Source organism: Cydia amplana, chromosome 14 (genome assembly GCF_948474715.1).
Source record: "Cydia amplana chromosome 14, ilCydAmpl1.1, whole genome shotgun sequence".
In the NCBI taxonomy this organism is placed as follows: domain Eukaryota; kingdom Metazoa; phylum Arthropoda; class Insecta; order Lepidoptera; family Tortricidae; genus Cydia; species Cydia amplana.
The window spans coordinates 17,460,141-17,487,025 of record NC_086082.1 but is presented as its reverse complement, the minus strand read 5'-3'; the positions used below and the strand labels follow the sequence as shown (position 1 = coordinate 17,487,025).

General features: G+C 49.4%; 1 protein-coding gene and 1 long non-coding RNA gene across 3 annotated transcripts in view; one reads left to right on the top strand and one right to left on the bottom strand.

The window, feature by feature from the left end:
* Nucleotides 1-25,863, bottom strand: part of LOC134653871 (ring canal kelch homolog) — a 36,023-nt gene extending 10,160 nt beyond the window's left edge. Inside the window, exons 1-10 of the mRNA XM_063509234.1 lie at nt 25,627-25,863; nt 24,470-24,523; nt 22,922-23,075; nt 21,925-22,053; nt 21,392-21,475; nt 20,913-21,092; nt 2,434-2,573; nt 2,000-2,108; nt 1,003-1,164; nt 467-587 (exon numbers count right to left, since the gene is read on the bottom strand). Coding sequence (XP_063365304.1) covers nt 467-587; nt 1,003-1,164; nt 2,000-2,108; nt 2,434-2,573; nt 20,913-21,092; nt 21,392-21,475; nt 21,925-22,053; nt 22,922-23,075; nt 24,470-24,523; nt 25,627-25,655 — 1,162 coding nt within the window. The 5' untranslated portion in view covers nt 25,656-25,863. The remainder of the gene's footprint in view (nt 1-466; nt 588-1,002; nt 1,165-1,999; nt 2,109-2,433; nt 2,574-20,912; nt 21,093-21,391; nt 21,476-21,924; nt 22,054-22,921; nt 23,076-24,469; nt 24,524-25,626) is intronic.
* The window catches only part of LOC134654266 (uncharacterized), a 290,346-nt gene that overhangs the window by 88,783 nt on the left and 174,678 nt on the right, over nt 1-26,885 (top strand). The window lies entirely within an intron of this gene.

Here is a 26,885-nt window from a genome sequence, read left to right as displayed (position 1 = left end):
ACTCCGCAGTTTAGGTACATTTGGCCGGCGCGCCCAGCGGACAGGCGTATGGCAGTGGGCTGCCGCTCGGCGTGCACGATACTCGTGTCACGTGGCGCTCGCGCTAAATTGAAAATACACAATGGCTTCGAAACTTACTTCCGTGAGAATCAGACATACTATCTCCGGATAAAAAATGTATGTTTACATAATCAACGTTTGTAATTCCTACATATTTAACTTAAAAATAATAAATCAGTGGGTATAGGTACAAAAACTTGTCAAGCGACAACCCCGTGCCGACACTCACAGCTCGGTCATAAAACTGCGGCGCGCAAAGGAGATTCACGGTTCGTGCGCGGTTGTAAGTTTCAATTTTGCTCGCGGGCGGCGATATAGGTGTAATTTTATACCTAAATCTGACTTTTGTGAAGGAGTGAATTTTGTGTACGGTAGTAGTATTAGTTGTTCTGTGGTGTCGGCATACCGTTGAACCCGCCGACGGCGAGCACCTGCTGGTCGAGCACGGCGAGGCCGGCGCGGCAGCGGCGCGACGGCAGCGCGGCGCACGCGCGCCAGCGACCGCACTCCAAGTGGAACGCTTCCACCTGTGCGAGCAACACTGACTTTAGTGGACGGAGGTAGCTGCGACTTTTACCAGCAGAAGATCTTTGTGAGGTCTTCTTTTGGTTTAAGTTTAAATATGCAAGGGTCGTCAAGGTTTTGTAAGAGCGAAGCCTTGGGCGACTGCCCCGCCTGCCGTCTCTTAAAGCCGAGACTAGATGTAGTTCCTGCTTTAGCTAATGAGCTAAAGTAGAAACGTTAAGCACGAAGAATTTCGTCCGATGGCCAATGCTACTCTGCGAGCGGTCTTTAATTTGTTTCGCATAACACATCGCAAGAGGAACGCTTCCTCTGCACATTACGGTTCGATAAGTGTGGAACTCGGGCTACTTTGCATAGGTAGATTTAAAATACAGTTACGGGGTTACGATATGGGGCCGTCATATGTTAGGTGCTCACCTCCCTGACGGCCTTGGGCGCCTGCCCGCCCACGACGAGCAGCGCGCGCGGCGCGCGGGGCGGGCGCCGCGGCCGCGCGCGCGCGCACGAGGCGGCGGCCGCCGCGCGCCGCTCCGGGCGCATCAGGTGGAACGACAGCGCCTCGATCACCAGGTCCTTCACCTGCAACCGAACCCCAAGGTGGAACACCAACTTTAAGCCCTTGCTACACGGTCGTCGACAAGCCCCTCAGACCGCGTGGCCTTGGTCTGGACGGACCGTGTAGACAGTTGTTTCCAACAAAATTTGACCAAAACTGACCAAGGTCAGACCAAGGACGGACGGTTAGAAGGCTTGTCGGCGACCGTGTAGCAAGGGCTTTATGCAACACATATACGAGTGCGACGGGAACGTCCTCTTTAAAGAATATATAATCTATAATAAATCTATTCAAAACGACGACAAAAGTCCGTCTCGGCTCCCCGTGCCCCGGCTTTTAAAATGTCAAAATGACACATTTTATACCACTACAAATTTGTTGTAAAATCAAATCGGTCTACCGATAATTAAGCTGAGACTACGCTGGCGCCCCGACCTGCACGCCGGCGGAGGCGAGCGGCTCGGCGGCGGCGCGCGCCACCAGCACGTTCTGCGGCAGCAGCGGGAGGCGCACGTGCGCCAGTAACGTGCCCAGGTGTGCGCGCCTGCAAACATACACATACTGCACCACACTGACCTGCACGCCGGCGGAGGCGAGCGGCTCGGCGGCGGCGCGCGCCACCAGCACGTCCTGCGGCAGCAGCGGGAGGCGCACGTGCGCCAGTAACGTGCCCAGGTGTGCGCGCCTGCAAACATACACATACTGCACCACACTGACCTGCACGCCGGCGGAGGCGAGCGGCTCGGCGGCGGCGCGCGCCACCAGCACGTCCTGCGGCAGCAGCGGGAGGCGCACGTGCGCCAGTAACGTGCCCAGGTGTGCGCGCCTGCAAACATACACATACTGCACCACACTGACCTGCACGCCGGCGGAGGCGAGCGGCTCGGCGGCGGCGCGCGCCACCAGCACGTCCTGCGGCAGCAGCGGGAGGCGCACGTGCGCCAGTAACGTGCCCAGGTGTGCGCGCCTGCAAACATACACATACTTTACTACATGTCACTAATAGGGAAGATAACAAATGACCCAGGATGAGAGAAAAACCGGAAAACAAGAACTACATAGTCGTAAAACTGAACCAATATTTGTAGATACATACAAACAGCAACACTCCAAACTGTACATCGGTGGACCTTAGTACAAAAGGCATAAAGTCCACCGATGTACAGTTAACGATGTGAGCTATTACGGCCTTAACCGAAAAAGATCAAATTTATGTTATGTAATTTCAATTTATTTCTTAAAACAGTGCCATCCAATGGCGCCCAACATTATAAATTCAAAATGTACATTACCTCGTTTCTGGGTCATGCCTCATCCACCGTAGCACAGCGTCCAAGATGACTTCTTCGTCCGGCGCCGCGATACGGTCACTGTCTAACAGGCGGGCGAGGGTTTCCGCCGAGAGACCCAGAAACTCGTCTTGTTCGAGAACCTAAAACAAATATAAAAATAAAAAACCCGGCCAAGTGAGAGTCGGATTCGCGTTCCAAAGGGTTCCGTACATTACATAATTTTTAACAATATCAAAAACTAAATATGTACTTAAGTCCGATTCACGCTTGACTGCACATTTCTAACATATAGGTTTTCTTGTCATATAGATGACAGATACCTATAGAGTATAGAGGTAAAGAACTATTTTGTGTATTTTTTTCATAATTTTAAACTCAGTAGTTTCGGAGATAAAGAGGAATGGTCATTTTTGCATATTTTCTTGAATTACGTCTAAATTGTTTAAGGTGACGGTAGAGGTGGGTAAATTTTCAGATTCTGTCAATTTACCCCATTTCACACACAAGCGCACTTCACGCACACTACCTCACTTTACTGGGACAGGTCACTGACCCATCAAGTTTTTTTTAAGATAGCGTTTTGAGTTTAGTGGCCTCCTTTTAGGAAAAGCGTTCCATTGAAAGAAGAAAGAGAAACAATACATTTAATCTTGCTTTCCTTGTCTGTTCATGTCACACGTGACGTATTTAAATTCTAATAATTCATTTGGTTGTTGACAATTTTCTACATTATGGCTTTGTCGAGATACGCGTTTTCTAAAGTTAAACCGAATAAAACCAGATGTCATTAAGTCAGATGTAAAATTTTATTTACTACTCTATACGACTTTTCATAAGGCTCAAAATCAATTAAATGAGAATTTAAATAAATAAAGTTCCGGCAGGGTGCAAAATTTAATTAAGGCGGACAAAATAAAATTTGAAAATATATGGAAACAGTGTTGGCTAATGTACCCCTTTTGTTTCACTATTAAAATAATACAATTAAAATAAAAAATATTATACCGGTATTCCACCGGTATTATTTCAGTGCTGAAGCGATTATCTTCGATCGTAGCCTTGATAATGTAGGTGTTGATAGTTACTTACGGCGGTAGGAGCGGCAATGAACCCCGTGCAGAGTAGAACGTGAGGTGCGTTGGGATAAGTGCACATATCTACTTATAATTCTTTGGCTGGTTGGTAACCCTCTATATTTTATTTTTTGTTTTACTGTTATTAGGTTAAGGGAGTTTTAGGGAGTGAAAAAAAAATGATTTTCGTTTTATGCGCTCGCGTGATTGCCGATGGATTATAATTAGACAAAAGAACTTGTTTTTCACGCATCGAATGTAGATCCCTATGACACTTCCTCCAAGTCTTCTCCAATAATGTTTATACCGTATTTTAATTACCTACCTTAAATGTTACATTTCTAAATATTTTTTTTGTGCTATACATACTTCAAAAAAATCGCTGGAGCGTGCGAATTGCAATTCCGGCTCGTACCAATGAGTTTTTCGGAACTTATGTACGAAATATCATTTGATATTTACCAGTCGCTTTTCGGTGAAGGAAAACATCGTGAGAAAACCGGACTAATCCCAATAAGAGCCTAGTTTACCCCCTATGGGTTGGAAGGTCAGATGGCAGTCGCTTTCATAAAAATTAGTGCCCACGCCAATTTATGGGATTAATTGCCAAGCGGACCCCAGGCTTCCATGAGCCGTGTCAAAATGCCGGGACAACGCGAGGAAGATGATGATGATGTGACACATACTTCCAAAAAAATCTACAAATATTTTACGTGACAACTGCTTATAAGTAAATATTATGTAGGTACACTTATAAAGTATAAAGTAGAAAATATCTTATAGGTACATAATATAAAAACCGATCATGTACGAGTAGGATTCACTATGGGTTCCACAGTTACACATTTTTATTGCATATTTTTTGTTTAAGACCAACTCACCTATTATAGGACATAGGTCTTCCATTAATCTTTTGGCGTTGAACTATTTTTTGTATATGTATTTATGTAATACAATTCTGAGTTAGGTTATGGTACATTTTTGCTCACCTACTTATAATTATGTATTATATCTGATATGTCACATGATACCAAAAATCGCCGCAAAGTTAAAAGTTCATTTATTTACGTTACTCATCTTCGGATCACCGACTTACTACTTCCTTACTTGACATATGTGTACTAAATTTCAATTGAACTAGTCCAGTAGTTACGGTGAAAATTGGCTTTAACAAAATGGCAGACACACGAGTGATCTTATAAGGGAGATTATTTTCCTTGAGTGAATGGTATGCATTTACCCCAATGCACCTCACGTTCCACGCGGCGCGGCGTAATCTGGCCCCTATTTCACCACGGTGACAGGTACGACAAAACATCGCTGTTATTGACGCCATAGGCATCCATGGACTACAGTTACCGCTAACACTGATTTAAACTTTCACGATTTTTACACATTATTAAATTGTACAACGGAACCGCAAAACGTTCAAGCGGATAAACAAGACCAAGTGCGGGTAGTTCGAAAAACTCGCGCGGTTAGAAGATGCTGATGTCAACTTAAGCCAGTCTTCTCCGAGACCACGGGGACAACGCCGTCCTCGAAACGTCGGAGGTAAATCTTAAAACTTAGATACGCGATTAAGTCCCGTTGTACAATTTAATAATACAGTTACCGCTTACCATCGGGCGGGCCGTATTCGTGTTTGCCACCGTCATTGTACCTATTATTAAAAAAATACTTTATTATATCGGATAAAACAGACATTTCTCTCGCAAAAAAATCTTGTGACAATTGTCACAAGATTTTTCAAAGAATTTTCGGTAAGTCTTGACAGGAAATGAGTTCTGTGTCGCAATTTCGATACAGTTGCCGTGTTTCTTGTGACAATTGTCATTAGCTTCGCAAAATAAGAATTTTTTAGTGGCAATATAATGGAGTTTATTTATTTATTAAAATGTTGGTGGCAAACAAGCACATCGCCCGTCCGATGGTAAGCGGTTACCGTAGCCTATGGAGGCCTGTGACGTCAGCAACAGTGATGTCGACAACTGTCGCACCTGTCACCGTGGTCGTGGTGAAATAGGGGCCAGTAAGTACCTAATAATCGCAGTGATCTTAAGTGTCACAGACCCTACTGGCGCTTAAGTCCTTTATGACAATTTCTGCCTATTTTAAATTGTTAAAAAAAAAAAGAAACCGAATAATTATATCGGACTACCGAATTTTCACGAGAATCAGTTGAGAAATGTGATATGCAAAGGAGAAGAATTCGGACATACGAAAGCATTTTTGCCCAAGTTGAAACGGAGACCTTCGCCAACGCTCGGTCAATGATGGTTTAGGTAGAGCTAGCTGCAGAGAAAAGGTACCACCCCTGCATACAATTATCTATCTGGTCGTACCTTTTCTCTGCAGCTGACTGTACACCTATAAAAATGGTTGTCCCTGCTGTAATTTTATACCGGTACCGTACTTTGTATTTCAACCGGTATAGTTTTACCTTCAAAACGAACCGGTATTGATAAATAATAACGGTACCATACCGCTTATACCGTAAAGAAAGCATGATGCAGTCTCTGCTTTGCACAATTATTGTGTGGACAAAATTCTTATAATCACCGAAACATACATACCTACGCACATAATGTCATTGAAATAAAACATTGTTATTTTATAGTAAATTTATATAATACTCGATATATACACATAACAATAACCAGACCGCAGCGGTATTAGCCTGTAAGCTTCATCTCTTGTCTCCAAATCCGCAAAAACTAGTTAGTACTAAATGCTGGTCTTGCTGTTATTTTATTCTTGAAGATTATGGCTTGTTTCTTGATTATTGAGAACAGCACGTAATCGCACACATATAGACGGAACGAACGGCAACAAAGTAGGTGTAGACACTAAGACTTTCAGGTATTAAACGAATTACGCTTCGTATTAATAGGTAAGTAATATTTAAATGAATATATAATATTCTCTAACGTAAATACAAGATTACAATTGACATCAAATGTCATTGACGTACAGAAGTCATATACTTTTTTTTAATGACGCAAAATTGATACCAGCATAATGAAAATCAATCCCAATCAGTAAAACGAGTCTTTAAACTTTTTTCATTTTAAGCGGGTTTTGAAGGAACAAGTTACTTAAATTCAATTGTAATCGTATTGTTTTAGGATAGTTTACTGCTGTTTTCGATCGTTACGACCTGTAAATAACAACAAATCAAATTTTAAATAAATTAATTTACCCTATTTTTTGAAATACAATTTATCTACTGGTATACATTTTCGTATGCGTATATGATGAAATGTCTAAATAATGTCAAAAACGAGCTACGACGAAGTACACGTCTGCTTCGATCCAAGGCCAGCGGCCATCTGACTCGAAGAAGAATTTTGAGTGATGTCGTCAATGTATGGAAATTGTACGAAAGTTTACATTTGGGATTGAATTTCTGTGTTGTATTTGTGAGTAAAAATATAAGTAGATAATAATTTGTTAGTTTAGTTATCTAGCTTTCAAAATCACACAACAACTCAATTACTGTTAAAGGCAAAACTGTAATGCGTGTTGCTCAAACGGAACTCCATATTTTGATTTTTGGATACTTTTAGTGTCGATTTGTAGAGAATTACAGCAAATAAAAAATATTATGCCGTGAAGAGCCGGTACACGGCTTCTTCGTGAACAAATTTACGTATAATTTAATGCAGTTATTAAACATTTCTTGAACAAATTGATTGCACAAAGTGAGCTCTAAATCGAAAACGTCATATACCGTCCCCTTAAGGGGACGGTATATGACGTTTTCGATTTAGACCTCACTTTGTGCAATCAATTTGTTCAATGAATGATTAATAACTGCATTAAATTATACGCAAATCTGTTCACGAAGAAGCCGTGTACCGGCTCTTCACGCCATATTTTTTTTTATTTCCTGTAATTCTCTACAAATCGACACTAAAAGTGTCCAAAAATCAAAATATGGAGTTCCGTTTGAGCAAGACGCATTACAGTTTTGTCTTTGACAGTAATTGAGTTGTTGTGGGATTTTGAAGGCTAGATAACTAAACTACCAGATTATTATCTACTTATATTTTTACTCACAAATACAACACAGAAATTCAATCCCAAATGTAAACTTTCGTATAATTTCCATACATTGACAACATCACTCAAAACTCTTCTTCGAGTCAGATGGCCGTTGGCCTTGCATCGAAGCAGACGTGTACATCGTCATAGCTCGTTTTTGACATTAATAAAGACATTTCATCATATACGCATACGAAAATGTATACCAGTAGATAAATTGTATTTCATAAAATAGGGTAAATAAATATAATCACGTCGAGCTCCAGTCAAATTTTAAATGTGAGTTGTTGTTATTTACGGGTCGTAACGGTCGAAAACAGCAGTAAATTATCCTAAAACAATACGATTACAATCGAATTTAAGTAACTTGTTCCTTCAAAACCCGCTTAAAATGAAAAAAGTTTAAAAACTCGTTTTACTGATTGGGATTGATTTTCATTATGCTGGTATCAATTTTACGTCATTATAAAAATGTATATGACTTCTGTACGTCAATGACTTTTGATGTCAATTAATTGTAATCTTGTATTTATGTTAGAGAATATTATATGTTCATTTAAATATTACTCATCTATTAATACGAAGCGTAATTCGTTTAATACCTAAAGACTTGCAGTGTCTACACCTACGTTCGTTCCGTCTATGTATGCGATTACGTAACGTGCTGTTCTGATAATCTTCAAGAATCAAGATAATTAATAACGGCAAGACCAGCATTTAGTACCAGCGAGTTTTGCGGATTTGGAGACCGAGATGAAGCTTACAGGCCAATATCGCTGCGGCCTGGCCTGCTTATTGTTATGTGTATAAATCGAATGTTATATTAATTTACTATAAAAAACAATGTTTTATTTCAATGACATTCTGTGCGTAGAGGTATGTATGTTTCGGTGATTATAAGAATTATGTCCACACAATAATCGTGCAAAGCAGAGACTGCATTATTTCTTTACGGTATAAGCGGTAAGGAAAAACTCATTGGTATCCTGGCTCGTACCAATGAGTTTTTCGGAACTTATGTACGAAATATCATTTGATATTTACCACTAGCTTTTCGGTGAAGGAGGAAACATCGTGAGGAAACCTGCATACTCGTAGTGCATACATTTGCGAAGAAATTCAAAGCTGTGTGTGAAGTCCCCAATCCGCATTGGGCTAGCGTTGAGATTATTGTCTATACAGGGTGGTCCAAACCGTGACGTCCAAAAATCGTGGGCTATCATAATGTACCCCATATGTATGTTAGCCGATTTTTCGTAGTTTTCAAGTTATGATTTTTTAAGCTTTGAACTTTTCCTATGTAGGTAATATTCTCCGACCGTCCATAGTCTGGGACCGGTCTGAAAACCAGCGCCGGGCACCTAGGCCCGGCACACGCTGAGACTGGAACCCTGTGCCTAATACAAAGATCTTCTCACTTTTGTTTTGTATATGATAACAACTGTTTTATTTTATTATGTAAGTAATTCTAACTCTATTTTATGTTCATGTATGTGGCAATAAACAATTCTTATTCTTATTCTTATTCCTATGAAATTCCGGGGTTCCCATACAGAGTGGCTGAAAAATAACTGCATTCCGTTGCCAGGGAGGTGTTGGGATTATACTGAGCAACTTTTACAACCTCCCTGGCAACGGAAATGCAGTTATTTTTTAGCCACTCTGTATGGGAACCCCGGAATTTCATATGAAAAGTTAAAAGTAAAAAAAAATCATAACTCGATAACTACGAAAAATCGGCTAACATAGATGGGGTATATTCTGATAGCCCACGACGTGAGGAATCTAAAAAAAAATTTTTGGACGTCAAGGTTTGGACCACCCTGTATATAGGCTGAATTATTATTATTATTTATAGGCGGTACGGTACCGTTATTATTTATCAATACCGCTTCGTTTTGAAGGTACTATACCTGTTGAAATATAAAGTACGGTACCGGTATAAAATTGCAGCAGGTACAACAATTTTTTATAGGTGTACAGTCAGCTGCAGAGAAAAGGTACCACCCCTGCATACAATCTTCTATGCAGGGGTGACCTGCAGCTGACTGTACCTAAACCATCACTGACCGAGCGTAGGCGAAGGTCTCCGTTTCAGCTTGGGCAAAAATACTTTCGTTTGTTCGAATGTTCTCCTTTGCATATCACATTTCTCAAATATCTCGAGAAAATTTGTAAGCAGGTTCGGTAGTTGGATATAATTACTCGGTTTCTTTTTTTTTTATAAGTTCTAATAGGCAGAGATTGGCATAAAGGACTTAAGCGACAGTAGGGTCTGTGGTACTTAGACCATTGTGATTATTCGTAGTGTCCGACCGAAGATTCGGTTTCGGTTTCGGTTTCGGCCATAAAATCATGTTTCGGCCGTAGTTTCGGTTTCGGCCAAAAAACGGCCGAATCTTTCGGCCTGGCCGAAACATACGAAATAGTACTTCGTATTATGAAACTAAACTATGTGACAAAGACCAAAAGTTGGCGAGCAAGTAGGACAACAATATTTATATATACAGAAATTTGTGTTTCGGTCGGACACTAATTATTAGGTACTTACTGATTACGCTGCGCCGCGTGGAACGTGAGGTGCGTTGGGGTAAGTACATACAAATCATTCAAGAAAAAAATCCCTTTTAAGATCACTCGTGTGTCTGCCCCTAATAGACTAATTCAATTGAAATTTGGTACACATTTTTCACATATGACAAAGAGTCGGTGATCCAAAGATGGACTAGTAACGTAAATAAATAAACTTTTAACTTTGCGGCCATTTTTTTGTATCGTGTGATATATCAGATATTAAATTGTAAGATATTTACTAATAATAAGCATTGGTCACGTAAATTATTTTTAGTCTTTTTTTGCAAGTATGAATGATATAGAACATTATTTCAATTATTTTTAAAATTAAGCCTATCCAAAGGCGACTTGGAAGATGTGTCATGGGGATCTATATTCGTTGGGTGAAAAACAAGTTTTTTTGTCTAATTATCGTTTAAAACACAATCGATCGGCAATAACGCGGGCACATAAAACAAAAAACTTCTTTTTTCACTCATAAAACTCCTTAAACCTAATAAGAGCTAAACAAAAACAAGCGCGAGTCGGACTCGCATTCTAAGGGTTCCGTATATTAAGTCCGTCTCACGCTTGACTGCACATTTCTTATAGATTTTCCTGACATATATAGGTAAAGAACTACTTTGTGTATTTTTTTCAAAATTTTAGATCCAGTTGTTTCGGAGAAAGTGGGCGGAGAATGATCATTTTTTGCCTATTTTCATGAATAACTGCTGAACTATTAATCCTAAAATTATAAAAAAAGTTATGTTTGAGATTCTTACAATGAGCTCTTTTATTTGATATGTAACACTATATAGTTTAAAAAACATATTTTTTAATTTTTTCATTTACCCCCCCCCCCCCCCCCCCAAAAATGGCTACCGTATTTCAAATTCTCTAAAATACATTTTATTTACGTTACACGTCCATCTTTGGGTCACAAATTTACATTTGTGTGCCAAATTTACATATGTGTGCCAAATTTAAACTGAATTGGTCCAGTAGTTTCGGAGAAAATAGACTGTGACAGACTGACGGACAGACAGACAGACGCACGAAGAATTATATGTATATGCACTTATCCCAACGCACCTCTCGTTCTACGCTGCGCGGGGTTCATTGCCGCTCCTACCGCCGTAAGTGTAAGTACAACTACATCATCAAGGCTACGATCGAAGATAATCAGTTCAGCACTGAAATAATAGCGGTGGAATGCCAGTATAATATTTAATTATTTATTTTAATTTTATAAATTTAATAGCAAAATAAATAGCGAATATACGATACTCGTACAAGTAAATCTGTAAAGATCTTAGGGGTACATCAGCCGACATATATTATTAAATTTTATTTTGTCGGCCTTAATTAAATTTCCACCCTGCCGAAACTTTATTTATTTAAATTTTTAATTGAATTGATTTTTCGCCTTATGAATAACCGTATAGAGTAGTAAATAACATTTTACATCTGACTTAATGACATCTGGGTTTATTCGGTTTAACTTTACAAAACGCGTATCTCGACAAAGCCATAATATGCAGAAAATAGTTAACAATCAAATGAATTAAATTAGAATTTAAATACGTCACGTGTGACATGAACAGACAAGGAGAGCAAGATTTAATGTATTGTTTCTCTTTCTTCTTTCAATGGAACGTTTTTACAGTTTCTGTTCCTCAAAAGAGGTCAGTGGTTAACACTAAACTCAAAACGCAATCTTAAAAAAACTTGATGGGTCAATGACCTGTCCCAGTAAAGTGAGGTAGTGTGCGTGAAGTGCGCTTGTGTGTGAAATGGGGTAAATTGACAGAATCTGAAAATTTACCCACCTCTACCGTCACCTTAAGTATCTTAAAATTATAAAAACCCTAAAAAAAAACAAAATTGAAACTAATAAATGAAGAAATACGGATCAGTCGATGCGATGCCCTATATGTTGAGTGAGGTAGTACCTGGAGGAAGTGTCGGTCCAGGAACCTGTCAGCAGCTTGAGCGAGCTCCGAGCAGGCGTGCAGCTCCGCGAAGGCGCGGATGCCGAGCGCGTTGTCGGGCGCCAGCGCCGCGGCCAGGAACGAGCACCTGCAGTAGTGACGCCGCTGACAGGATGCTCTGGTAGTACCTGGAGGAAGTGTCGGTCCAGGAACCTGTCAGCAGCTTGAGCGAGCTCCGAGCAGGCGTGCAGCTCCGCGAAGGCGCGGATGCCGAGCGCGTTGTCGGGCGCCAGCGCCGCGGCCAGGAACGAGCACCTGCAGTAGTGACGCCGCTGACAGGATGCTCTGGTAGTACCTGGAGGAAGTGTCGGTCCAGGAACCTGTCAGCAGCTTGAGCGAGCTCCGAGCAGGCGTGCAGCTCCGCGAAGGCGCGGATGCCGAGCGCGTTGTCGGGCGCCAGCGCCGCGGCCAGGAACGAGCACCTGCAGTAGTGACGCCGCTGACAGGATGCTCTGGTAGTACCTGGAGGAAGTGTCGGTCCAGGAACCTGTCAGCAGCTTGAGCGAGCTCCGAGCAGGCGTGCAGCTCCGCGAAGGCGCGGATGCCGAGCGCGTTGTCGGGCGCCAGCGCCGCGGCCAGGAACGAGCACCTGCAGTAGTGACGCCGCTGACAGGATGCTCTGGTAGTACCTGGAGGAAGTGTCGGTCCAGGAACCTGTCAGCAGCTTGAGCGAGCTCCGAGCAGGCGTGCAGCTCCGCGAAGGCGCGGATGCCGAGCGCGTTGTCGGGCGCCAGCGCCGCGGCCAGGAACGAGCACCTGCAGTAGTGACGCCGCTGACAGGATGCTCTGGTAGTACCTGGAGGAAGTGTCGGTCCAGGAACCTGTCAGCAGCTTGAGCGAGCTCCGAGCAGGCGTGCAGCTCCGCGAAGGCGCGGATGCCGAGCGCGTTGTCGGGCGCCAGCGCCGCGGCCAGGAACGAGCACCTGCAGTAGTGACGCCGCTGACAGGATGCTCTGGTAGTACCTGGAGGAAGTGTCGGTCCAGGAACCTGTCAGCAGCTTGAGCGAGCTCCGAGCAGGCGTGCAGCTCCGCGAAGGCGCGGATGCCGAGCGCGTTGTCGGGCGCCAGCGCCGCGGCCAGGAACGAGCACCTGCAGTAGTGACGCCGCTGACAGGATGCTCTGGTAGTACCTGGAGGAAGTGTCGGTCCAGGAACCTGTCAGCAGCTTGAGCGAGCTCCGAGCAGGCGTGCAGCTCCGCGAAGGCGCGGATGCCGAGCGCGTTGTCGGGCGCCAGCGCCGCGGCCAGGAACGAGCACCTGCAGTAGTGACGCCGCTGACAGGATGCTCTGGTAGTACCTGGAGGAAGTGTCGGTCCAGGAACCTGTCAGCAGCTTGAGCGAGCTCCGAGCAGGCGTGCAGCTCCGCGAAGGCGCGGATGCCGAGCGCGTTGTCGGGCGCCAGCGCCGCGGCCAGGAACGAGCACCTGCAGTAGTGACGCCGCTGACAGGATGCTCTGGTAGTACCTGGAGGAAGTGTCGGTCCAGGAACCTGTCAGCAGCTTGAGCGAGCTCCGAGCAGGCGTGCAGCTCCGCGAAGGCGCGGATGCCGAGCGCGTTGTCGGGCGCCAGCGCCGCGGCCAGGAACGAGCACCTGCAGTAGTGACGCCGCTGACAGGATGCTCTGGTAGTACCTGGAGGAAGTGTCGGTCCAGGAACCTGTCAGCAGCTTGAGCGAGCTCCGAGCAGGCGTGCAGCTCCGCGAAGGCGCGGATGCCGAGCGCGTTGTCGGGCGCCAGCGCCGCGGCCAGGAACGAGCACCTGCAGTAGTGACGCCGCTGACAGGATGCTCTGGTAGTACCTGGAGGAAGTGTCGGTCCAGGAACCTGTCAGCAGCTTGAGCGAGCTCCGAGCAGGCGTGCAGCTCCGCGAAGGCGCGGATGCCGAGCGCGTTGTCGGGCGCCAGCGCCGCGGCCAGGAACGAGCACCTGCAGTAGTGACGCCGCTGACAGGATGCTCTGGTAGTACCTGGAGGAAGTGTCGGTCCAGGAACCTGTCAGCAGCTTGAGCGAGCTCCGAGCAGGCGTGCAGCTCCGCGAAGGCGCGGATGCCGAGCGCGTTGTCGGGCGCCAGCGCCGCGGCCAGGAACGAGCACCTGCAGTAGTGACGCCGCTGACAGGATGCTCTGGTAGTACCTGGAGGAAGTGTCGGTCCAGGAACCTGTCAGCAGCTTGAGCGAGCTCCGAGCAGGCGTGCAGCTCCGCGAAGGCGCGGATGCCGAGCGCGTTGTCGGGCGCCAGCGCCGCGGCCAGGAACGAGCACCTGCAGTAGTGACGCCGCTGACAGGATGCTCTGGTAGTACCTGGAGGAAGTGTCGGTCCAGGAACCTGTCAGCAGCTTGAGCGAGCTCCGAGCAGGCGTGCAGCTCCGCGAAGGCGCGGATGCCGAGCGCGTTGTCGGGCGCCAGCGCCGCGGCCAGGAACGAGCACCTGCAGTAGTGACGCCGCTGACAGGATGCTCTGGTAGTACCTGGAGGAAGTGTCGGTCCAGGAACCTGTCAGCAGCTTGAGCGAGCTCCGAGCAGGCGTGCAGCTCCGCGAAGGCGCGGATGCCGAGCGCGTTGTCGGGCGCCAGCGCCGCGGCCAGGAACGAGCACCTGCAGTAGTGACGCCGCTGACAGGATGCTCTGGTAGTACCTGGAGGAAGTGTCGGTCCAGGAACCTGTCAGCAGCTTGAGCGAGCTCCGAGCAGGCGTGCAGCTCCGCGAAGGCGCGGATGCCGAGCGCGTTGTCGGGCGCCAGCGCCGCGGCCAGGAACGAGCACCTGCAGTAGTGACGCCGCTGACAGGATGCTCTGGTAGTACCTGGAGGAAGTGTCGGTCCAGGAACCTGTCAGCAGCTTGAGCGAGCTCCGAGCAGGCGTGCAGCTCCGCGAAGGCGCGGATGCCGAGCGCGTTGTCGGGCGCCAGCGCCGCGGCCAGGAACGAGCACCTGCAGTAGTGACGCCGCTGACAGGATGCTCTGGTAGTACCTGGAGGAAGTGTCGGTCCAGGAACCTGTCAGCAGCTTGAGCGAGCTCCGAGCAGGCGTGCAGCTCCGCGAAGGCGCGGATGCCGAGCGCGTTGTCGGGCGCCAGCGCCGCGGCCAGGAACGAGCACCTGCAGTAGTGACGCCGCTGACAGGATGCTCTGGTAGTACCTGGAGGAAGTGTCGGTCCAGGAACCTGTCAGCAGCTTGAGCGAGCTCCGAGCAGGCGTGCAGCTCCGCGAAGGCGCGGATGCCGAGCGCGTTGTCGGGCGCCAGCGCCGCGGCCAGGAACGAGCACCTGCAGTAGTGACGCCGCTGACAGGATGCTCTGGTAGTACCTGGAGGAAGTGTCGGTCCAGGAACCTGTCAGCAGCTTGAGCGAGCTCCGAGCAGGCGTGCAGCTCCGCGAAGGCGCGGATGCCGAGCGCGTTGTCGGGCGCCAGCGCCGCGGCCAGGAACGAGCACCTGCAGTAGTGACGCCGCTGACAGGATGCTCTGGTAGTACCTGGAGGAAGTGTCGGTCCAGGAACCTGTCAGCAGCTTGAGCGAGCTCCGAGCAGGCGTGCAGCTCCGCGAAGGCGCGGATGCCGAGCGCGTTGTCGGGCGCCAGCGCCGCGGCCAGGAACGAGCACCTGCAGTAGTGACGCCGCTGACAGGATGCTCTGGTAGTACCTGGAGGAAGTGTCGGTCCAGGAACCTGTCAGCAGCTTGAGCGAGCTCCGAGCAGGCGTGCAGCTCCGCGAAGGCGCGGATGCCGAGCGCGTTGTCGGGCGCCAGCGCCGCGGCCAGGAACGAGCACCTGCAGTAGTGACGCCGCTGACAGGATGCTCTGGTAGTACCTGGAGGAAGTGTCGGTCCAGGAACCTGTCAGCAGCTTGAGCGAGCTCCGAGCAGGCGTGCAGCTCCGCGAAGGCGCGGATGCCGAGCGCGTTGTCGGGCGCCAGCGCCGCGGCCAGGAACGAGCACCTGCAGTAGTGACGCCGCTGACAGGATGCTCTGGTAGTACCTGGAGGAAGTGTCGGTCCAGGAACCTGTCAGCAGCTTGAGCGAGCTCCGAGCAGGCGTGCAGCTCCGCGAAGGCGCGGATGCCGAGCGCGTTGTCGGGCGCCAGCGCCGCGGCCAGGAACGAGCACCTGCAGTAGTGACGCCGCTGACAGGATGCTCTGGTAGTACCTGGAGGAAGTGTCGGTCCAGGAACCTGTCAGCAGCTTGAGCGAGCTCCGAGCAGGCGTGCAGCTCCGCGAAGGCGCGGATGCCGAGCGCGTTGTCGGGCGCCAGCGCCGCGGCCAGGAACGAGCACCTGCAGTAGTGACGCCGCTGACAGGATGCTCTGGTAGTACCTGGAGGAAGTGTCGGTCCAGGAACCTGTCAGCAGCTTGAGCGAGCTCCGAGCAGGCGTGCAGCTCCGCGAAGGCGCGGATGCCGAGCGCGTTGTCGGGCGCCAGCGCCGCGGCCAGGAACGAGCACCTGCAGTAGTGACGCCGCTGACAGGATGCTCTGGTAGTACCTGGAGGAAGTGTCGGTCCAGGAACCTGTCAGCAGCTTGAGCGAGCTCCGAGCAGGCGTGCAGCTCCGCGAAGGCGCGGATGCCGAGCGCGTTGTCGGGCGCCAGCGCCGCGGCCAGGAACGAGCACCTGCAGTAGTGACGCCGCTGACAGGATGCTCTGGTAGTACCTGGAGGAAGTGTCGGTCCAGGAACCTGTCAGCAGCTTGAGCGAGCTCCGAGCAGGCGTGCAGCTCCGCGAAGGCGCGGATGCCGAGCGCGTTGTCGGGCGCCAGCGCCGCGGCCAGGAACGAGCACCTGCAGTAGTGACGCCGCTGACAGGATGCTCTGGTAGTACCTGGAGGAAGTGTCGGTCCAGGAACCTGTCAGCAGCTTGAGCGAGCTCCGAGCAGGCGTGCAGCTCCGCGAAGGCGCGGATGCCGAGCGCGTTGTCGGGCGCCAGCGCCGCGGCCAGGAACGAGCACCTGCAGTAGTGACGCCGCTGACAGGATGCTCTGGTAGTACCTGGAGGAAGTGTCGGTCCAGGAACCTGTCAGCAGCTTGAGCGAGCTCCGAGCAGGCGTGCAGCTCCGCGAAGGCGCGGATGCCGAGCGCGTTGTCGGGCGCCAGCGCCGCGGCCAGGAACGAGCACCTGCAGTAGTGACGCCGCTGACAGGATGCTCTGGTAGTACCTGGAGGAAGTGTCGGTCCAGGAACCTGTCAGCAGCTTGAGCGAGCTCCGAGCAGGCGTGCAGCTCCGCGAAGGCGCGGATGCCGAGCGCGTTGTCGGGCGCCAGCGCCGCGGCCAGGAACGAGCACCTGCAGTAGTGACGCCGCTGACAGGATGCTCTGGTAGTACCTGGAGGAAGTGTCGGTCCAGGAACCTGTCAGCAGCTTGAGCGAGCTCCGAGCAGGCGTGCAGCTCCGCGAAGGCGCGGATGCCGAGCGCGTTGTCGGGCGCCAGCGCCGCGGCCAGGAACGAGCACCTGCAGTAGTGACGCCGCTGACAGGATGCTCTGGTAGTACCTGGAGGAAGTGTCGGTCCAGGAACCTGTCAGCAGCTTGAGCGAGCTCCGAGCAGGCGTGCAGCTCCGCGAAGGCGCGGATGCCGAGCGCGTTGTCGGGCGCCAGCGCCGCGGCCAGGAACGAGCACCTGCAGTAGTGACGCCGCTGACAGGATGCTCTGGTAGTACCTGGAGGAAGTGTCGGTCCAGGAACCTGTCAGCAGCTTGAGCGAGCTCCGAGCAGGCGTGCAGCTCCGCGAAGGCGCGGATGCCGAGCGCGTTGTCGGGCGCCAGCGCCGCGGCCAGGAACGAGCACCTGCAGTAGTGACGCCGCTGACAGGATGCTCTGGTAGTACCTGGAGGAAGTGTCGGTCCAGGAACCTGTCAGCAGCTTGAGCGAGCTCCGAGCAGGCGTGCAGCTCCGCGAAGGCGCGGATGCCGAGCGCGTTGTCGGGCGCCAGCGCCGCGGCCAGGAACGAGCACCTGCAGTAGTGACGCCGCTGACAGGATGCTCTGGTAGTACCTGGAGGAAGTGTCGGTCCAGGAACCTGTCAGCAGCTTGAGCGAGCTCCGAGCAGGCGTGCAGCTCCGCGAAGGCGCGGATGCCGAGCGCGTTGTCGGGCGCCAGCGCCGCGGCCAGGAACGAGCACCTGCAGTAGTGACGCCGCTGACAGGATGCTCTGGTAGTACCTGGAGGAAGTGTCGGTCCAGGAACCTGTCAGCAGCTTGAGCGAGCTCCGAGCAGGCGTGCAGCTCCGCGAAGGCGCGGATGCCGAGCGCGTTGTCGGGCGCCAGCGCCGCGGCCAGGAACGAGCACCTGCAGTAGTGACGCCGCTGACAGGATGCTCTGGTAGTACCTGGAGGAAGTGTCGGTCCAGGAACCTGTCAGCAGCTTGAGCGAGCTCCGAGCAGGCGTGCAGCTCCGCGAAGGCGCGGATGCCGAGCGCGTTGTCGGGCGCCAGCGCCGCGGCCAGGAACGAGCACCTGCAGTAGTGACGCCGCTGACAGGATGCTCTGGTAGTACCTGGAGGAAGTGTCGGTCCAGGAACCTGTCAGCAGCTTGAGCGAGCTCCGAGCAGGCGTGCAGCTCCGCGAAGGCGCGGATGCCGAGCGCGTTGTCGGGCGCCAGCGCCGCGGCCAGGAACGAGCACCTGCAGTAGTGACGCCGCTGACAGGATGCTCTGGTAGTACCTGGAGGAAGTGTCGGTCCAGGAACCTGTCAGCAGCTTGAGCGAGCTCCGAGCAGGCGTGCAGCTCCGCGAAGGCGCGGATGCCGAGCGCGTTGTCGGGCGCCAGCGCCGCGGCCAGGAACGAGCACCTGCAGTAGTGACGCCGCTGACAGGATGCTCTGGTAGTACCTGGAGGAAGTGTCGGTCCAGGAACCTGTCAGCAGCTTGAGCGAGCTCCGAGCAGGCGTGCAGCTCCGCGAAGGCGCGGATGCCGAGCGCGTTGTCGGGCGCCAGCGCCGCGGCCAGGAACGAGCACCTGCAGTAGTGACGCCGCTGACAGGATGCTCTGGTAGTACCTGGAGGAAGTGTCGGTCCAGGAACCTGTCAGCAGCTTGAGCGAGCTCCGAGCAGGCGTGCAGCTCCGCGAAGGCGCGGATGCCGAGCGCGTTGTCGGGCGCCAGCGCCGCGGCCAGGAACGAGCACCTGCAGTAGTGACGCCGCTGACAGGATGCTCTGGTAGTACCTGGAGGAAGTGTCGGTCCAGGAACCTGTCAGCAGCTTGAGCGAGCTCCGAGCAGGCGTGCAGCTCCGCGAAGGCGCGGATGCCGAGCGCGTTGTCGGGCGCCAGCGCCGCGGCCAGGAACGAGCACCTGCAGTAGTGACGCCGCTGACAGGATGCTCTGGTAGTACCTGGAGGAAGTGTCGGTCCAGGAACCTGTCAGCAGCTTGAGCGAGCTCCGAGCAGGCGTGCAGCTCCGCGAAGGCGCGGATGCCGAGCGCGTTGTCGGGCGCCAGCGCCGCGGCCAGGAACGAGCACCTGCAGTAGTGACGCCGCTGACAGGATGCTCTGGTAGTACCTGGAGGAAGTGTCGGTCCAGGAACCTGTCAGCAGCTTGAGCGAGCTCCGAGCAGGCGTGCAGCTCCGCGAAGGCGCGGATGCCGAGCGCGTTGTCGGGCGCCAGCGCCGCGGCCAGGAACGAGCACCTGCAGTAGTGACGCCGCTGACAGGATGCTCTGGTAGTACCTGGAGGAAGTGTCGGTCCAGGAACCTGTCAGCAGCTTGAGCGAGCTCCGAGCAGGCGTGCAGCTCCGCGAAGGCGCGGATGCCGAGCGCGTTGTCGGGCGCCAGCGCCGCGGCCAGGAACGAGCACCTGCAGTAGTGACGCCGCTGACAGGATGCTCTGGTAGTACCTGGAGGAAGTGTCGGTCCAGGAACCTGTCAGCAGCTTGAGCGAGCTCCGAGCAGGCGTGCAGCTCCGCGAAGGCGCGGATGCCGAGCGCGTTGTCGGGCGCCAGCGCCGCGGCCAGGAACGAGCACCTGCAGTAGTGACGCCGCTGACAGGATGCTCTGGTAGTACCTGGAGGAAGTGTCGGTCCAGGAACCTGTCAGCAGCTTGAGCGAGCTCCGAGCAGGCGTGCAGCTCCGCGAAGGCGCGGATGCCGAGCGCGTTGTCGGGCGCCAGCGCCGCGGCCAGGAACGAGCACCTGCAGTAGTGACGCCGCTGACAGGATGCTCTGGTAGTACCTGGAGGAAGTGTCGGTCCAGGAACCTGTCAGCAGCTTGAGCGAGCTCCGAGCAGGCGTGCAGCTCCGCGAAGGCGCGGATGCCGAGCGCGTTGTCGGGCGCCAGCGCCGCGGCCAGGAACGAGCACCTGCAGTAGTGACGCCGCTGACAGGATGCTCTGGTAGTACCTGGAGGAAGTGTCGGTCCAGGAACCTGTCAGCAGCTTGAGCGAGCTCCGAGCAGGCGTGCAGCTCCGCGAAGGCGCGGATGCCGAGCGCGTTGTCGGGCGCCAGCGCCGCGGCCAGGAACGAGCACCTGCAGTAGTGACGCCGCTGACAGGATGCTCTGGTAGTACCTGGAGGAAGTGTCGGTCCAGGAACCTGTCAGCAGCTTGAGCGAGCTCCGAGCAGGCGTGCAGCTCCGCGAAGGCGCGGATGCCGAGCGCGTTGTCGGGCGCCAGCGCCGCGGCCAGGAACGAGCACCTGCAGTAGTGACGCCGCTGACAGGATGCTCTGGTAGTACCTGGAGGAAGTGTCGGTCCAGGAACCTGTCAGCAGCTTGAGCGAGCTCCGAGCAGGCGTGCAGCTCCGCGAAGGCGCGGATGCCGAGCGCGTTGTCGGGCGCCAGCGCCGCGGCCAGGAACGAGCACCTGCAGTAGTGACGCCGCTGACAGGATGCTCTGGTAGTACCTGGAGGAAGTGTCGGTCCAGGAACCTGTCAGCAGCTTGAGCGAGCTCCGAGCAGGCGTGCAGCTCCGCGAAGGCGCGGATGCCGAGCGCGTTGTCGGGCGCCAGCGCCGCGGCCAGGAACGAGCAGCACGCCGCGCGCGCGCCCAGCACCTGCAGCAGTGACGCCGCGGACAGGATGCTCTGGAACATAACAAAGTTGACCGAGCGGAGCGAGGTCTTAGCAGAGTAAAGGATACGGACCAGTGGGTAGATAGCCCCTCGTCCTCAGTGGACAGGGCTCGGTAGATAGGGGTGTGGGTAGGCTAGGTACCTCGAGGGGTAGGGCTAAATAGGTGGGACCGGACTAAATATTGGTGTATTGTAAGATATCTTCAGGCAAACTAATACATACTTATTAATGCTTTTCAATCAAAATTCTATTCTAACTTCGTGTTCAGAGGAGACTGTGACTGCGTTAATGTACTGACTGTAATAGGTACCTGCACGTTCTCCTCGTTGATAATCAGGGAGTCAGGGTTATAAACGTAGTCGACGATGGCCTGCAGCGCTTCGGGGTCCACATTCTGGTAACAGAAAAGTACACGGTAAAAGAAGAAAAACTAACTAACTAATATGGCCCAGCCACCCAAAGAGAGGATCTTGGCTTCCGAGACGAGAGCACTCCACTTTTCCCGATCCTGCGCCGTTTCCTGCCAATTATCGGCTTGAAGCTGACGCAGATCCGCTTCCACACTGTTTCCCCAGCTGTATCTGGGCCGACCTACCAGGTGGCCACCCCGGTCGGTCAAAAAAAGAGAAACACTAAATAATAATTTTAACAAATTCAAAAGGCCTAAGGCTCAGCCATGAACGCTCCATAGTGTGTTTTCCGTGCGGGGCTGAAGGTCAGCTGACATTGAAATTGAAACCGACTTTACTGCAAAGTCAAAGTATTTTAAAAAGCGAACCGGGAGACCAAAGGCTCGCACACCAAGCTGTGGGGTGGCTTGTGCGGCTCATTCGCTTTGTTTACCTGTATGGTGATGGTGGGCATGGTCCTCTCGTCAAACTGCGTGAACATGGCTCGGAAGTACGGCGAGCTGGCCGCCAGCACGGCGCGGTGCGCGGCCACGCCGTCGTCGTGTGCGTCCCCCGCACCACCCTCCAAGCACGCCTGACAAACAAACACCCTTATCAGGAGCGAGTGCCCACTTTAGGACCCCCCTAGGGCAAAGCAGGCAATCGTAGGGGTTTTGTAAATTGCGTATAATTTAGTTTTTAATTTTTCGATAAATTAAGCCATAATCAGGGGGGGCGTCACTCCGCAGTTTAGGTACATTTGGCCGGCGCGCCCAGCGGACAGGCGTATGGCATTGGGCTGCCGCTCGGCTCGCACGATAGTCGTGTCACGTGGCGCTCGCGTAGTTGAAAATACACAATGGCTTCGAAACTTACTTCCGTGAGAATCAGACATACTATCTCCGGATAAAAAATGTATGTTTAGATAATCAACGTTTGTAATTCCTACATACTTATCTTAAAAATATAGTATAGGTACAAAAACTTGTCAAGCGACAACCCCGTGCCGACACTCACAGCTCGGTCATAAAACTGCAGCGCGCAAAGGAGATTCACGGTTCGTGCGCGGTTATAAGTTTCAATTTTGCTTGCAGGCGGCGACAAAGGTATAATTTTATACCTAAATCTGACTTTTGTGAAGGAGTGAATTTTCTGTACGGTAGTACTATTAATTATTCTGTGCCATAATTCATCGAAAAGTATTTAACAATGGACCTTGTGTTACTGGAATACAAACCATTTTTTTTCAACTTTCCGTTCAGGTGCCCTCTTCGGGCCACTTTCCCCTACGCAAACGCGCCAGCGCGTCTTATAAACGCGTAGCGTGCGCAGCGTGTGCGCCGCCCGCCGCTTCTGCGCGCTGGGATATCTATAACGACGACTGCACACAGCGGACCATTACAGTGACAACTCTGTCTGTAGTAGTATTTTGTCTACTTATGACTGCCTACCCTCAGCCGTACGTCGCAGAGCGTGTCATCACTGCGCAGGCGCGCGAGCGCGTCCAATAAGCGCGTGGCGTGCGCAGCGCGCGCGCCGCCCGCCGCTTCCGCGCGCTGAGAACATTCGTCTAGCGATGATTGCGACGCGCAGCGGACCATCAGGCTACAAATATAATATTTAAAACAGATATAGCCACGCAAGACAATTTCATCATAAGAAAAGGCGCGAAATTTCGATCTGCCATACTTAATTCGAATTTGGCGTCTTTTTCTAAGGGAATCTGCATCCTGCCTGTCTTAACGCTAAAGAGCATGCTATTATAACATGTACCGCACATTGTACATGCCGCACGCGCCGCCCCGCAATGATTGTATAGAATTGAATGAATGCCCATGCATTTTTGCATGCAATACCTATATCATCTTTCAGTTTTAGTCACCTTTATTTAAACAATATTGATTAAAAATGTCATACCCAAAGGAAAATTGTCCATTTATCTTCATTTTTAAAACGCATCCTCTAAACAGGTCGCGTAGATTTTACTCCACAATTAAAAACATTGACATCACTCCTGCGGGCGTACTCGTGCGATCAGTCGATCACATCGACCGGTCGAACTTTAAAAACTATCCATCAATATACATAATTTGTGTAATAGGAATAGGTCTCTTGGAAAACAAAATAAGTGCACGAATTTAGTACGCGTTTCATGTGTTTCACACATATCCACCAATTTAGACTTGTAGTCAGCTGTGATGTGACATAACTGACAGATCTATGAATGAATTTGAGCACAGCCTTGCGCGGGCGCATTGCGCAAGACATATAGCTCCGTCTACTGCCTACAATACTACACTCATGTCGAAACTTGAAGGTCAAACGAGTTTGCAACTTGTATGTGTGTGTAGGTAAACCAATATTTCTACATGTGAATTAGTATGTTTGTTTTTTATTTAATATTTATTTTATTTACAAAGCTTTGCATTATATTGCTGCAGATCAAGCTGATGGATTGGGGTTTATACATAGGTCCCATCACTAATTTATTTTTTTCAGTATTTTTTACTTTAGTTATTATTTTAATATTATGTATAAGTATTGTATAAACATCTTAGTACATTTATCTCATGACCAGAGTCCTAAAAACAACCATAATCCAATGAAAGAGAGAGAGAGAGATATTTAAATATTTACTCTTTTGTTGTTGATAATTTGATATTAACATCATGATTATATGTATAACTTGTCATGTTTAGTATTAGTAAGAATGACAAATTTTATAATCAACATATTTCAATCCGGCTAAGAACTAAACTAGATGCACAATAATTAGAGAACAAACCGATTTCATTGAAAAAATTAAAAACAATTTACATCGCAAATTGCAGTCTGTAAAAAGCTAACTTTGCACCTGTTTGATCAGAACAAAGTGAGGAGGTGTCAAAACATCGTGTTTTCATAGAAATTTGACATTTCCACACTTTGTAATTAAAAATGCGGAAGAAACTTAGCTACAGAATAAAGCTGTTTGTTTGTTTGTTGACAACATGGTTTACCTGTAGCGGCCCCTGTCCCCGTCTCCTTCCACCGCGCTGCTCTCCTCTGCTGCCCTGTAACCATAAGGAAAGAACTGTGTTTCAAAGACTGTCATCAACTATGTAGCTACCAGTGGCGGCGCGTCAAACATATCCATAGGCAAGCCGGGGCTAATTTGGCTTACATATTTCCTTTACAACTCTGCTCAAACGTCCAAAAAGAGGCAAGCCAGTGGGAAACAGCTTTTATGGACGCTCCGCCACTGGTAGCTACTCAACAATAAGTTAAGAACCTCGCCAGTTGTCTTTGCATATCTTAAAACAAAATAAATGTACCTATCTATAGCTGTGCCATTTGGCAAGATTTTCTAAAACCAAACCAGGGCCATGTTGCATAACAAACTACAACTAATATTACAAGCGGAACTCCTTTTCTAATTTCACTAATTAAAAAAGGAGTTCCGCTTGTAATATTAGTTGTAGTTTGTTATTCAACATGGCCCAGGTTATCAAACCAGCTCACAAAATTTTACAGGAATCTGTTGAGAAATGCAACCTGTAGAGTAGACCAGACTAGACAGATCTACAAAATTTTTCCTTCTAGGTATGGTGTTCAAAATTATCTGGACACAATAATAATCTCTCAATCTTTTGTATGTGTGTAGCGGCCATTAATTGTGGGTTCAAACCTCAGTTGTGCTACTTGTGCTGTATATAATAGCGCTTAAAAAATTGATCTCAAAAGAAATGCAAATAAGATTAAATCAGAAGTTATGTTTAAGATTATATTATACCTAATTAAGTTATATTAGTCATTTTATCAGTCAGAAGTCAGAAGTATATATTTAGTCTGCATATCTTGAAACTAGGTTCACCTTGAAACTAAAAATTAAGAAACCAACTACAGAATATTGTTATAAATCCTTCCTTATTTTGTAATAAATAGGATAGTTTAGCTATACCCAACAGCATTTTATTATAAGAAACCTCAACAATAACGGTATGCATAAAATTGAGTAAACAGGAGTATAAGCAGGTAGGTAGCCAGCAATAGCTGTTTAGAAGTTAGAAGGTAGGTAGTTACATAGTAGCACTGTGATCTAATGGCAGGCCACCATGAAGACTAGGATATTGTATGCAAACTATCAAATCGGATAATGCTATAAAATGCTGCTTACATTTGCCTGTCGACGTCCATGGCACGCATGTGTCTCCAGGGGTCCTGTTCCGCCTCCGCGGGCCCCTCACGCTCCGGCCCGTCCAGCGCGCCAGCTCACTTCAAACACTTCAATTACACTATATCACTTCATCACCACAATATTCCACTTAGTTATTTATTACTTTTAACTGATTTTTGCTTAAAATGTAATTTACAGTTCGCAAAAATTCACAAAAGCACAAAATCGACGGTTCGATTTAATTGGATTTAATGCTGAGTTTGTTTTGTCAACTTTGACATTTCGCAAACCATTGACAGGCTGTTTGTTTGACAACTGAATCGATTTTATAAAATCCATAAAATTATATCAATTATGGATTATTTATATCATTCTCATTTACAATTACGTAGAGAAGTATATTTTTGATATTATTCTTTGTAATATTTATTAAATCATATAATCATTATAAATATGACTGGTTCTCTTGAGCGCCATCTAGGGATTAGGTATGTTCATTTAATCACATGACAGGACAGGAGGTTTTGAGCAATGGCAGTAGTTTATAGTGATGACCAGAGATGGCGCGGAACTCAAAAGTTTTTATTCCTATGAATTCTTTTTTTTTTATTGTATAAAACATAATGTTTGTATTCCACCTATCCAATTCCTTGGTCCAATGTGCATTGCGTCTCACTCTCTCACTAAGCAAAATGTTAGACGCAAATACACATTGTACAAAAAAATTGTGGACAGGTGGAATAGGTAAGTACATAATTAGAGCGGAGCGTAAGAAAGGTTCACGCTTTCTGCAGCTTCCCCAAGTAGGCCAAGTATCTTAATTGCGAAGGAATCAGGCCATAAAATCCAAAAAAAAAAATTGCGAAGGCCGAAAGCCAACTAATAAGAAATAATACAGAATACCACTATAATAATATGTCGCGGCGTGAATCCAGAAGGACGTATTGCGGCGGCGTTACAGTTCAATGTTTGGCTACGTGATACTTGGTTGTAACGGAATAATAGTTGCGTAGAGAGTACCGCAGTGGCGTAGCGTGGGTCTCGGCCGCTCGGGGCGGATGAAAATTTTGCCGCCCCCTAGCTTACGTATTTCAATATAATAAGTGCGACTGAAATAGTTCAAATATTTATACGATATTATTGGTATTTATTCTGATATTATGCCGCCCCCTAAAAGTGCCGCTTGGGGCGGGCCGCCCCCCCCCCCCCCCCCCGCCCCCACTACGCTACGCTACTGAGTACCGCCATCTTTTGGCGTA